General features: G+C 34.7%; 1 protein-coding gene across 6 annotated transcripts in view; it reads right to left on the minus strand.

Annotated features, from left to right (window-relative positions):
- Positions 1-13,168, minus strand: part of LOC140059391 (uncharacterized) — a 54,200-nt gene extending 41,032 nt beyond the window's left edge. For 5 of the 6 annotated variants that reach the window (XM_072105277.1, XM_072105283.1, XM_072105282.1 and 2 more), the window contains exons 1-17: positions 13,057-13,168; positions 7,643-8,082; positions 7,398-7,460; positions 7,131-7,226; positions 6,758-6,853; positions 6,564-6,635; positions 5,996-6,088; positions 5,685-5,789; positions 5,443-5,541; positions 5,213-5,281; positions 4,934-5,029; positions 2,594-2,662; positions 1,854-1,955; positions 1,355-1,707; positions 951-1,161; positions 454-809; positions 91-301 (exon numbers count right to left, since the gene is read on the minus strand). In XM_072105277.1, coding sequence (XP_071961378.1) covers positions 91-301; positions 454-809; positions 951-1,161; positions 1,355-1,707; positions 1,854-1,955; positions 2,594-2,662; positions 4,934-5,029; positions 5,213-5,281; positions 5,443-5,541; positions 5,685-5,789; positions 5,996-6,088; positions 6,564-6,635; positions 6,758-6,853; positions 7,131-7,226; positions 7,398-7,460; positions 7,643-8,082; positions 13,057-13,094 — 2,569 coding nt within the window. In that variant the 5' untranslated portion in view covers positions 13,095-13,168. The remainder of the gene's footprint in view (positions 1-90; positions 302-453; positions 810-950; positions 1,162-1,354; positions 1,708-1,853; positions 1,956-2,593; positions 2,663-4,933; positions 5,030-5,212; positions 5,282-5,442; positions 5,542-5,684; positions 5,790-5,995; positions 6,089-6,563; positions 6,636-6,757; positions 6,854-7,130; positions 7,227-7,397; positions 7,461-7,642; positions 8,083-13,056) is intronic. The other variant, XM_072105284.1, reaches the window with a different exon arrangement.
- Positions 13,169-14,378: the final 1,210 nt, after the last annotated feature.

A 14,378-nucleotide genomic window follows, 5' to 3' on the forward strand; every position in this document is an offset into this window, starting at 1 on the left:
TATTAACATTGGAAAACATTTAATCAATTTAAACATTAAAGAGATGATTTTTCAGCCATGTTTAAAAAAAAACAATTATGGTAAACTCACCAGATTCAGAGGGTGAGGGAACTGGGCCTGATCCAATGGAATTAAAGGATTGAAGAGTGACCGAATAACTGTCAGATGTGTCAATGCCCTTCAATGTGTAAGATGTAGTTGAATGTGACACATTAAATGTCCAACTTTGGCCAGAGGTCAGTGACACTATTGTAAGAATATATCCAACACCAGAACTGCCAGAGTACAGTGGACTAATAGCCTAGAAAACAATATCAATAAAATGTTAAGTTTAAAAAAAAAGGTAATATTATTATTATTATTATTTTCTCTATATATCAATAGCAACTAATTTAATAGTAAATAAATAAAACAGTATTATTCTAAAATAATAAACTATTCTATTTTACTCACAGACCAACCAATGTTAAGAGAGTGCTCTGAAAAGCTGATGTCAATTTTCTCAGGATTTCGGCCAGGAACACCAGGAGCTGTGGTGATTACGTTGGAGACCTTACTTGGTTTAGATCTACCGTTTTCATTCTCTGCTACGACACGGAATGTGTATTGCAGCCCTGGCAAAACATCGAAGGCAGTGTTATTAACATCTCCTGAAACCGATGCAATCTGCTGCCATCCTAAGTCGTGATATTGAGTGAGGTATTGTACGATGTAACGATCAACGTCAGAGGTTGACTTCTTCCATTCCACAAAAACGACGTTAGCTTCACGTAGTTCAGCGTTAACGTTAGATGGTGGTTGAGGAGCACCTACAAGAAATAAGCGCATTTGTAAAAAAGAAATAAACGCATTTTAAAAGAACCAATAACTCCTTAATAAAATGGAATGCAAAAGGTTAAATAGGTACAAATATGTCTAACATAAAGAAACGAGTTTCAAGTTAAACCTACTGGATTCCAATGGTGCTGGAACTGGACCGGAACCAATTGAATTGGACGACTGCAAGGTGACAGAGAAACTCTCTGATAGATCGATGCCACTGAGGGTGTATGAAGAAGCCGAGGAGGTCACGTTAAAGGTCCAAGTTTTTCCAGATGTCAACGACACGATGGAAAGGATATACTGCATATCTGAACCTCCGTAATATAGAGGACTGACAACCTTGAAGACAAAAAATACAATGTTTTAAACGCCAATTTTCTTCTGATGCCACTGATATCTTGTTAGATTTTAAAATCTCATTTAAATGGTTTGTTTCACAATGGTGAAGATTTAGGAATATAAAAGCCGTCTTTTGGCCTACTTAAGACTTTGTACTAAAATAGAATGTTAAGTTCATCCTTAGAATACTTACATCCCAACTGGTAATTAGAGAATCCTCTGCAAATCTAACATTAACATTTTGAGGATTTTGACCTGGAATTCCAGGAGGTGTGGTGATTACGTTGGAGACTTTACTTGGTTTGGATCGACCAATAGCACTCTCTGCTATGACACGGAAGGTGTATTCAAGTCCTGGCATTACACTGATGATAGTGCTAGTAAAGTTTGCCGAAACCGATGCAATCTGCTGCCATCCTAAGTCGTGATATTGAGTGAGATATTGTACGACGTAACGATCCACGTCAGAGGTTGATTTTTTCCATTCCAGGATCACGACATTATCATTTAGCTTGGCACTGACTTCAGATGGCGGCTCAATAAAAACTATGAAATAGTTTAACAAATGAAATGAAATATACTGTGTAAGACTACTAAGCATAGTCTAATTCAAGGGTGGGATTTTACTTAAGCATACGGTTATTATGGTCATATACAGTATAGTTTAACATTATATAAGTTTCTCATACTACCTTCAATACAGGTACAGGTTGTACAGTTACTATCATCCTTTGCATAGCCGCCTGGACAATATACATAGCATACAATTGTGGGACAACTGTGCTCTACGAAGTCTATAACAAAAGTAAAACAATAAAATAGGAACACATACTAATGCATAGGCCTACATCATCAATATTGTATAATACAAAGTCCAACATCTTTCTGTCAACTAAGTTGAAATTAGTTAGCCACCATGTCCCTTTTCTATACCACCAGATAGAGTATCTCACCCCACCAAACCCACGTGTGTACCGGTACTCCATGAACACTGACTGCGGAGTTGTTGAAAATTACCTCTCTTATGCGAATCTTGGAAAGGCCTATAGGGCCTAGCCTAGTCCTAGGCTACGCTACGACTAGTTTTCTACCTAATATTATTTCCAAAAGGCACTAATAAGGCTATTTGCAACACTTGAACATGCTTGTTATTTATTGCTGATGTTCAGTCATTCCATTTAATGTAATTTTGCTAGGCTTTTTAATGCGCTAAGCGGGTAAATATTGGGCGAATATTGTTTACACGTCGCTACAGCAAGTATTGGAAAAAGAGAAAAGTTATGTGCATAATTACGCATGCGCAGTTTAAAGTAGGCGGAGCAACATATGTAAATTATCCTAATTACAATTCGTACGTGGAAGAAAAAGTATGAATTTTGCTATTAAAAAAGTAATTGAATTAGACAATTCTTGTATAATAAAGTTAGGTTACCTTCAATTGTAATAGTTTCAACAATCTCTGTCACAACATCCACTGTAGGTTCATCCGTAGTTTCTACTCCTAAACAGTAAAATAATACAATTTAATTCGAAAAGAAACATTTTTAAGTGAAATTAATTTAATGTTCATCTCATTTTGGCAGTTTATCATAGTGTGTGATTATTTTAATGTTATAGGCCTATGTCTATATATTATTATCTCAATATTCTTTACAACAAGAGCAGCCTGTTAAATACCTGAGGTGGAGTGAGGAAGGAGTGAGGAAGGAGTGAGGAAGGAGTGAGGAAGGAGTGAGGAAGGAGTGAGGAAGGAGTGCGTTCAAAAAATCAAAAATTCTTAATATAATAGTGCATACTGTGTATTATAAAGCATGGTATTTTATAATAGGTAATCCATATATTTCTATGCTTAAGGAAGTTAAGGTGAAGAAAAGAAATTTGCTACAGGGGTCTCGATGGAACTTGTGTATAGTATTATATTTTAGTATTTGATCGTGTCAGTATGCCCGGAATGTTATGAGGGTTACACGGTGTAGTAAAGTATATAACGATAGCCACAGGACAGGTTAGGTTTATGACACATTAATGTTTTTAAAACATTAAAACTACTACATTCGAAATATAGCTAACAATGGATATTTAAGTGTTTCTGTTTTTTTAACAATTAAAGTGAAATTATTTCATTTTGGATAATAAATTATTTAAAAGTTCATTTTCATTGATTTAGTAACGAGTAAATAAATATGTATAAAAAAAACAAAACAAAATGCGAAATGCAACTAAGTACTTGAATTATATGTTTTTTATTGGAAAACGAAATATGTACAGTACTAAAGTACCGGTAGGCTATTAGTGTTATAGTGCATTAGACTCCTATAACTGTATACTACGGGTATTAAATGCATCGACGTATTATATATTTTAGCAATATGTTAGCCTATATTTGTGTAAGAAATTGTCTTATTTATTTATGTATTGTCCTGTAAGACTCTTTGTCATGTTTTTATTGTCCTGTCCGTTTTATGTATAAGAGAGCTATGAAAACGAGCTTTGCTCCTTTGTTTTTTCCTCCATTTTTGTTTTATTTTAACCATTAAATAATCTTTGCAATTTGGAAAATAAATTGAATCTTGAATCTATTCGATGTGTGTTAAGTAAAGTATAGTGCATTGGACTAACTCCCTAGGCCCAGGTAGTACGGATATTAAAGCGTGGTTCCCACTAGCGACGCAACGCAAGGACATAACGCAACGCAAGTGAATTGACCAATCACAAGCGATGGCTTATTCGCTTGTGATTGCTAATTTCTATAACTTCGCTTGTCATTGGTTAAAACGCTTGCGTTGCGTTTACGTCCTTGCGTTACGTTCTAGTGGGAACCAAGCTTAACTGCGTCGACGTCAGCTCTTTAAATATTATATTTGGTGTGTTTTGAACTTAAGCTTGGTTCCCACTAGAACGTAACGCAAGGACGTAAACGCAACACAAGCGTTTTAACCAATGACAAGCGAAGTTATAGACAGTTAGCAATCACAAGCGAATAAGCCATCGCTTGTGATTGGTCAATTCATTTGCGTTGCGTTACGTCCTTACGTTGCGTCGCTAGTGGGAACCACTCTTAATGTATAGATATAGTGCATTTGACAGATCACTAGACCTATACTGTACTACGAATATTAACTGCGTCGGCGTCAGCTCTTTAAACTAAAGATAGATAAAGTGCATTTGACAGATCACTAGACCTATACTGTACTACGGATATATTAACTGCGTCGGCGTCAGCTCTTTAAACTAAAGTATGGATATAGTGCATTCGACACTGGGCCTATATATTATCTACGTTGGCGTGGGCTGTTTAATCATTTTAATAAAACAAACACAGCCAGGTATCTTACTTTATAAAAGCGGCTAAGAATGCGTTAAGAATGTGTAGGTTATCATAATCTAAGGTAGCTTGCTGTGAAACCAGGGTGTATCTAATCATTTAATAAAGTAAATAATAGGCAGGACATCTTTAATGCCATGTCAAGAATGTCTGTTGCCTGTATTGACTACAACATGTGTCATGGGTGATATGAGTGATATATTCAATTTCACTTTGATCTCAATAATAATAATAATAATAAAGTGTGATATATGTGATATGTAAGTGTAGTGTAATTAGTAAGTGCTAAAAATAAAAATTGTTGAATATGTGTGTCATAGTGTAAGGTGAATTTGAGGTAACTGGGTCATCAGATCATTCAATATAGGCCTAGAATATACTTGCCTGGCCATGTTACGTGTATGCATTATTCTGTAGATATAGTTTTTATTTATACGTTGTATTTACCTGGTAAACATGTACATGTATCACAGCCATTTCCATCTATCTCATAACCAGTAAGGCAGATTTCATAACATATTCTGATACCGCAGCCTTCAGCTTCTATAACAAAAAAAGTTTTACTGACGTAAGCACAACGCAACTACGGCGCGTACACGTGAAGCACATAGTCATTTTACCAATCACAAGTGACGTTGCACAACAATGTTGCGTTTCGCATAACATTGCGTCCTAATTGAAAAGTAAAGTTACATTTGACACCAAATCAGATACTAAGATACTAACCTTCCACAGTGATTTGTTCGGTTGCCATCTCAACCACTTCAGTAACAACTTCAATTACCTCTGTAGGAACTATAAATTAAGAAATATAGAAATAAAATGTTAGGCAATCTTCTTTCTAAGGTTTTGACATTAAAAAACAATATGCAATAGAAAAGTGCTGATGTGCGTACTACACAAACAATGATAGTGTCATGACAACATGACGTAATATTTAAACTATGCGTACGTACCTGGTGGGTCTAAGCATACACAGGTCTCACAGTTGTTTTTATCAACTTCTTTTCCGTGGTCACATTCAGATGGACAAATCAGAGCTGGACAACCGGGGTCTGCAAAAATGATTGTGTTTTGTATTCACATGTGTTTAAATTATGTACTTTCTTTTAAGGCTTAAAATGTGTATTATTTTGTGTTACTTTTTAGTCTCAAAAGTACTGCAGCTTTTATGTATACAAATAAGTTTGTTTCTTACTCTGCGGATCTTCCTTGCAGCTGCATACTTCACAGCCATCTTCATCAACATTGTTTCCAAGAGCACAGAAAGCCTTGCATAGCAACGGAATTGGTTCACATTGTACTTAAGAAAACATAATAATCATTATAATGGTTCAAAATGTTCAATTAACATAAGTTCAACTCAAACAAAGCCAACTCCAATTACTCAACCATACCATTGAGAGGAATACTGGGTTTACAAACATCAAGGGTCCCTTAATATTGGTTTCCAAAATATAACGCAACGAAAAATATATAACTAGAAACAAAGTACTTTCTTTGTTTTACCTGGTAGACATGTACATGTTTCACAGCCATTTTCGTCTTTCTCATAACCATTAGGGCAGTATCCATAACATACTCTGATACCACAACCTGGTTCTATACCAAAACGAGGTTTTGAAAATTAATTATTTGTAATTATACTTAACTTAAATTGGAAAATCATGGTAAGCCAAGTGGTTCAATTCCCACTATAGTATAAAATGCAACGCACAACTGGACGCACACGCGGCGTAATTGGACGCACACGCGACGTAATTGGACGCACACGCGACGCAACTGGACGCACACTCAATGTAATTGGACGCACACGCGACGCAACTGAACGCACACGCAATGTAATTGGACGCACACGCGACGTAATTGGACGCACACTCGACGCAACTGGACGCACACGCGACGTAATTTGGCCAACGCCATAGAACATGATCTTCTTGCGAACCGTCACTTGTGTTACGCATACATTTGTTGTTGCTGTGCATATACGTTGCGTCCTAAGTCCAAATACAATTTTATTTATAATTTACAAAAAAAAGTTATATTTTAGGGTATAGTATAGTAGTACAATACTAACTTTCCACAGTGGTTGTTTCGGTTACCATGTCAACCACTTCAATAGCGTCAACTTCAATTACCTCTGTAGGAACTATAAAGTAAGAAACATAACAGGAAATATATTATATATCGGAATACTAGTATATTCCTCAATTGTTGCAAAAACTCATCCACCTTAGTTGGGAACAAGTTAGGAAATAAAATTTCACTTACTTGGTAAACATGTACACGTATCACAACCATTTTCATCTATCTCATAACCAGTAATGCAGATTTCATAACATACTCTGATACCACAGCCTTTAGGTTCTATACCAAAAATATGTATAAAGTTTAACTAACAGTGGAAGAATTATGAGAATTAAGTAGGAGAATTGAAAAACACTAGAAAAAATGAAATAGGGGACAAATTTACTATTCTTCTAAGGTTTTGAATTTACTGTTCTTTATGGTTTTTAGAATAGATAGTATTTGTAGTTAGTTGGCTGAGAATAAAAACAGATTGGATTGAAAACAAAAAGAAGAGGACCGACAGACAGAGAAATGGCCATGACAAGAGGCTTTTTTAATATAATAAATAGAGTACCTGGTAAACATGTACATGTTTCACAGCCATTTTCGTCTTTCTCATAACCATTAGGGCAGTATTCATAACATACTCTGATACCACAACCTTCGGGTTCTATAAAAAAAATGATAAAAGTTTTACTGACACCAGTGGATACAACGCTGGACGTACATGCGACACAAGTTTGACCAATCACAAGCGACATCTCCGAAAAGCTATATGTTGTGTATACGTTGCGTTTTACGTAGAAATGAAGCTTTACTATTTTAAGTAGTTATATATTACCGTCAACGATTTCTGTGATGATTTCAAGTGTCATATTCTGTGTAGTTAGAACGTCATCCGCCACTAAGGTAAAACAAAATATTTATATTATTGGTTATTATTCTCCAAGTGAATTGAATCAATGTTATGTTTACTGATACATGCAACATACGTTTTTTGACCAATCACAGATCCATGTAATTTGGCCAAAACTACTTGCGTTGCGCGTACGTTCGTGCGTTGTGTTCTTGTTAAAAAAAACTTACCATCCGTTGCTGCTGTGGTTGAGGCTAACATAGATTTCATGTAAACTTCACGACTATCAACGAAAGCGTATTGAACTTCAAGACGTCCATCCGTACGACTGGACTGACCCTTGTAAACGAGTTGAATCCTTGAGTCCGAAGACTGAAAGAATGTTGGTAAATCAACTCCTTCACTGGTACAGAATCCATGCAAGAGTTCTCGGTCTCCGTTTGTTGGAGTGTCTCGTACGTTCAACCGTAATTTACAGTCTTCGATCTCTTTGATATCTGACGAGAAAATGTCCATTTCCCTGATACCAACAACAACATATTTGCCTGGTGGTGCGATGAATCTGTATACACAGTTGGTCTCATCACCAGAGAATTCCTCAACAAAACTCCCTTCATGTGGTTCCTTTTTGTAATTTATTACCTTCCCACACGAGCTGGCCGCTGACGTGCTAAATTAAAATTAAATATTTATAAATGAATAAGTAATCAATACATTTTTTTCAAACAAACTAAAATAAATCAAATACCGTTTGATAAGATCCGACTCACAACTTTTACGCGCGTACAAAGTCGGTGGCACGCGCGTAAAAGTTTGACGCGCGCATATTCAAAGTCTTATCACGTTTTCACCGCGCGCATATATAATGCGATAGGGGTCTATATCATTATAAAAGACATGGAGAGCAAAATATAAAGGTAAAAATAACATGAAGGGAGCTCCTCCAACAACATTCCCGAGACATAAAGTAATTTTCATCTGGTTTCACACATTGAATAACTATAACAGTCCAACCCAACTGATTATCTATTAATTGATGAAAGGCTAGTCGGCACACCCCCTTACAGGAGGACAAATATGTAGGTCAACTCTCTTCGGTTTTATTGATATCAGATTGTTCCCGTATAGATAGACGGATCAAACAGAAACTAGTACGGTTAAAAAGTTGTTGTCTGATAGACTATTACACGTAACAACTAAATTTACGAACGAATTTAGGAGAGATAAATTGAACAATTAGTATCTTAATTAATCGTTTGTTTTAAATCGAATCAAAAAAATCCATCCTTTTTTTTCAAAAGAAAGCCCATGAGACATTGTTGTGCGAGCTCAAATGCTGATCTTAAATCGAATAACAAAATTAAATTGCAGTAATAAAAGTGTGTCATTGCTTAAAAAAAAGTTGAATATTAATATAAATAATAATATTACTAACTGCAGGCCTACTATTATTATATTTAGTCAAGTATTTTCGGTTAACTTGTTAACCTTGTAGGAACAGTAAAGGAAGTGATCACACACGCGGGTGGTGCTACCGGTACCCAAATTAGCCGTGACCTATACATACATGGTATAACAATTGCTTTGTCTGCTAATACATGTGTAGATTCAATTATTCGCCTTAAATTTCTTGTAACATTTCATCACAGACGAACACGCCATACCGTGTTGTCAATAAATAATTTTTTTTAAAAGATGTTGCACTTTTTTTGGAACAAACGTTTTAGCAGTCACACTGAGTGAATTCACAAATTATTAAAGACAAATTGAGGCTGACATTTGGTTTTAAATGTAAGAACTGTATGAATTGTTTAGGCAGCTAGGCTGAATGATTCCGCCTCTAGAAGTAGCATGCAACGTAAATTGGACCAATAAATAATCACGACGGCTCATCCGTCCCTTGCGATTGGTTTATAAATGTCTTGCGCGTACCTTGATTGCTTTCAAAAGTGAGAATCAGGGGGTGTATTTCAAAGGACAAAGACTACTATCGTGACAAAGAAACTAATATATTCTTAATGTAATGTCATATATACTGCAATACAACAGCTGTACAGACATATTACTGTAAGCAGATGTTATATGGTTTTCAGTTTTCCGCAATATTTTGTTAATAAGGTTCATGCGTCTCTTTGTAATAGTGGCAGTGTGGGCTGGTCGTTTCCTTCCTGTCCTAAACTAATGGGTTCAATTCTGGGTGGGTCTAATAGTAGTAGGCTCTACCAGCATTTCGCCAATGGCGTCATGAATTTCTCCGCATCGGAAGTGTCCGACAAAGTTATGATTATCATTATTAACTTTCAGATGACGGCCATATTAAAAATGCCCTTGCCAACAAAAGTTCGACAAAAACTTTGATTGTGACGTTCTAACTTTTTCTTTTGTTTGTACTATACAGAAATAGGAATAATATTAAACCGCAAAAAAAATGACCTTTAATCCTGTTAATAACATTGACCTATCACAACAATCTAGCTTACTGACTTTAAAACTTTTGTTTCGATTATGCAACTGTAAGCCGGGTATACAGGGTTGAACTAATGCCCACCAACTAGGATAACTGTAACAACATATGACGCTAATCATAGGGAATTAAATAAAGAATTACTAGTGGTATCAGCAACAACTTCATCAATAGATTGCAACAGACCAAGGTCGTCCAGGCAACGTTGCGTGCGTGCCGACCACGACGACAAGTGTAAAGAACTTTTTATTTAAACGCACCGACGACATTGAGAAATTATCAAATAAATGGTACTTAACCAAATTAGTTAACAATTAAAATGGTCCTTGCCCTTACCATGCCAGGTGCACGGTACACATTTTACCGAATCCCAGTTTATCGAAATCCAGTTTATCAAATCCCAGTTTGTCAAATCACAATTTTCCGAATTCTAGTTTGCCGAATCACAATTTTCCGAATTCCAGTTTTCCGAATGACAGATTTCCAAATCCCAATTCGATTTGCCAAAGTCCCAGGCTTACGACACATTTCATTTTATTTGCTTTTTCTGTTATTATTACTAGTATTGTAGTTCAAACACAGTTTATAGACGATATTTTACAAACATTGGTTGTAATGATTAGCATTTAAACTGTTGATCCTACGTGGCTTTACATGGCTAATATTCAACACCTTGGAACCCAGGAAATTATATAAACACACTTCCCTTATTTCCAACGTTTTCTCAGTCAGAAATCCTTAGATTAATCCCAATATTTGCTACATTAATCCGTAAAATCAATCTACAACACTTCAAACTCAGTATAGGTTGGTTTCTATAGGAACATACGCACGCAATTAATTTGACCAATCACGATAACAGATCAGATGTCGCGTGTGATTGGTCAAAACTTATGTAAGTTAATTGTGGGTACGTCTATGTGTTGCGTTCTAACCAAACTTAGCGTCTTTCCACAAACAAGTTCAATATTTGGTAATCGTTTTTACCCAGGGAATGTTCCCAACGGACTTCTTAACTTTTCTCACTCTGCACGCAACGCCATATTAAACACAGTACCATGATTTACCATTGGTCCAAATTACTTGTATTGCTATTTTGTGATGGTGTAGCGCCAAACATTTTTTATTTTTATATTGTTTTGTTTGGTGGATCGATTTGAGGCCGTTTTACAGGGTTGTTCGAAAACCACATTTCCGTATAAATAAACTAATTGAAGGATTATTGAAACTAAATAAAGAAACACATTAATCTCGCTAAGTTATTTCGGAAGGAATAGATAGCATAGCCAATGTTGTGGCCTCTACGTGACATTTACTGTAATAATATTGAGCGAACGAGAGCATGTACCGTAGGGTAGTAGGTATCATGTAGGGATATACTTTATTGAGGTCAGATGTCATTATAACAAAGCAAAACAAAGACGTTTAAATTTATACCAGTAATATTTAATATGACTGAAATGTGAGAAAATGGTTGCATTTACCAATACCAGTGGTATACTAAAACTAAAAGGAGACAGTACGAATTAGCTCCCTTTGAAGGTTTGATAGCCGAACTCATAAAAACCACCGAGTACACATCCTTCCAAAATTTATGGAATCATGAATTTGATATGATTTTTGTAGGTGCATTATAAATGTTAATTTTCTTCCGAGACGTGACTTCATGAACCCGACTATATCAGAATGTAAGAATGTTATTGCAACACTTTCCCAGTTGGGTAAAAACGACACCGAAGTGATTTAACAAACAAAAAAGAATCACATTTCCAGGTTTCATATTCCTTGAGTTATTTCTTAAAATTATTTTTAAATCGACTTTGGGAAAATGATCTCAATGAATTACAAAATATTGTATATAAGAAATTTGTCGATTATGATGTGTTTTAGGCCCTAATCAAAAAAGGGAAATGCGTGAATAATTTCTATCGACTTTGCCTGTTATCAGCAACATGCACAAGTTACAATTAGGCAGCACTTCATTCTTTTGAAGTGGATTTTTTTCAGCCAAATTCATAGAAGAGCTTGTTTGATTGATGAGGAATAGGATGAGTCATTTTGAACCACCAAGTAATGATACCATTATCTAGTTCCAGCCCACGTGACTGACTGACTTTTGTTTTATTATATTCATGCTGATAATTAACCTTTTTTAAGGGCCTCTTGTTTTCATGGGGGCCTGATTAGACTTTCAAACTCTCGAACTTTCTGTGACAAAAAAATGTGATGTGCCCATATATGGACATGAACGTGATGTCATATCACTACCATTTTGGGCACATCACACTTTTTTGTCACAGAAAGTTTGAGAGTGTAGACAGAGCTTAAGAAGACTAACTTGTTTATTTACGGTAATTTTCGACAAGACGCCTTGTATCGTTCCTTTATGGTTTTATATTTCAACTTCCTACTGTTACGTAATATTACGTAACATGCATTCATTCAAAGTATTCACACGTGATAGAGAACTGTACAATTTAAAATTATCTATAATTATTATATAACTTTATCTAATAAAAAAAAGCCCAATGTTCGTTTTAAATGTGTTTACATTTCAGTTTAATAAGGTTATAAATTACAAATCATTGTAAATTTTTAAGCCTTTAATATATTTTATGTCATTTGAATATTTAATATTTTATGTGTTGTACTGTATGTATATTTTATCGAGGGCCCTGAATGATCAATTCTAATTAGGAACTGGATAGGCTACCCTCAGTAAATATGGTAATAAATAAACAAATAAATAAATAAATCATACACGTTATTATTGTAGTCAATTTGTATTTAACATTTTATATAAATAGCCTTCATTATATATTTTTTATTTATCCATATATTACTCCAGCCACATCATAATCTATTTGTCCCAAATATTAACTCTAAATATTATTAAAACTTAGTGGTGACACCACCATTTTGGAAATAAATGTTGATTCTATACAAAAAAAAAACACATTTTTTTACAATTCTAAAAAGTCATAAGCAAGTGTTTTACTGCAAAACAAGAACGATTTGTTCTAATAATAATGATGTCAACGTCACAACGTATGGGTACAATAACAAAGTAATTATAAAATAACTTCTTTTTTGCCATTACATTTAATTAAATAAAGGTGGTGGTCATTAAAACCACATTTCGAAAGCACTCTCCAAAAATAAACAAAGAATTTCACTAACCTGGAAAAGAGCAAACCCAGAAAGAAAATAGATAACATGATGTTGGATTAAACTAAGTCATCCAAGAAGGGAGAAAGACATCCGTTCCTGACGAGAGGTTGGACAGGAATGATGGACACCTTGATGCTTGTTGGGAGGAAGGAAACGGGAATGAAGATAAGAATCTAGAACTTATTTTGTTTATCGTTGGCGGCGCTAGTTCATTTAAGAGAAGTGTGTAGTCTTATATTTAATTCAATTTTTTTTATTTCGGAAATTTCATTCATATCAACAAACGTACAAACAGAAAAAGTAAAAAGAAAAACTCTCAAACTCTAAGCTTAAATATATAGGATACTTCTCCATCTTATGTAGCATATGTTTGCAAACACAAGCAACAAGAATATTACAACTATTCAACATACGTTGCATGAAACTATAGATAGATTTTGTATTTCCTCATGGAGTCATGGGAATATCTGGATGCCTCTTCAGATTTTTTATCCAGGGTTTGTGTAACTATTTCCATTAGGCGACCTTGTTCATTTTTGTTTTGTGTATTTAATTTCATATATTTTGTGCATAGTTCTAATATTCTTCATTATGATAAATTCATTTTAGTTAAAATCATGGGATGTTGACTCGATCTTGTAGATATAGCATGGAGGTACCTCCATGGTTATAGTAATCTTATTTACTTTTAGCATTTCTTGACGATTCTACTCTGTTTATTTAAAAAACATATATGGTTTGTTGGTCAAATAAAGAAATAAAACTGCTTCTGTGCACTAAAGGTAGATTTTGACGTTAAGATATTTTTGTTTTATCAATTGTATGTATTGTATATTGTATAATCTCAACCACAACACCGCATAGGTCCAGACGTCCGCTTACACCATTCTTGGTGTTAGTATAAAAGCAAACACGTCGAGACAAAAAAATAAATATCCACATGACCACATCCGACCAATCGACTGTTACAAGCGTATGTATGCCGACAAGTTTCGGGTTAACTTCCTAAACAAGTTTTTTAGACCTATTTTTGGCCTATTAGACCTATTAAGTATTTTTATTTATTTTATTTGTATTTTAAAGGAACTTAAAATTCCACTTACAGTAAATTGACAAAACAATAGTGATTAAGCCTATGTCTATATACAATTATATTCAATATAAAATGTAAACATTGATAAAACAATCCCGACCACAAACCATAAATAAAATAATTAACGGGATACATCAATTTATACGATGTGTTAAACAATTACGGAATCCGAAAACAAACTTTGGTGGTAGAATAAGGTTTATCACAAACAGCTTTATTTCACACGAGGAACGTCATT

Source organism: Antedon mediterranea, chromosome 9 (assembly GCF_964355755.1).
Source record: "Antedon mediterranea chromosome 9, ecAntMedi1.1, whole genome shotgun sequence".
Taxonomy (NCBI): Eukaryota; Metazoa; Echinodermata; class Crinoidea; order Comatulida; family Antedonidae; genus Antedon; species Antedon mediterranea.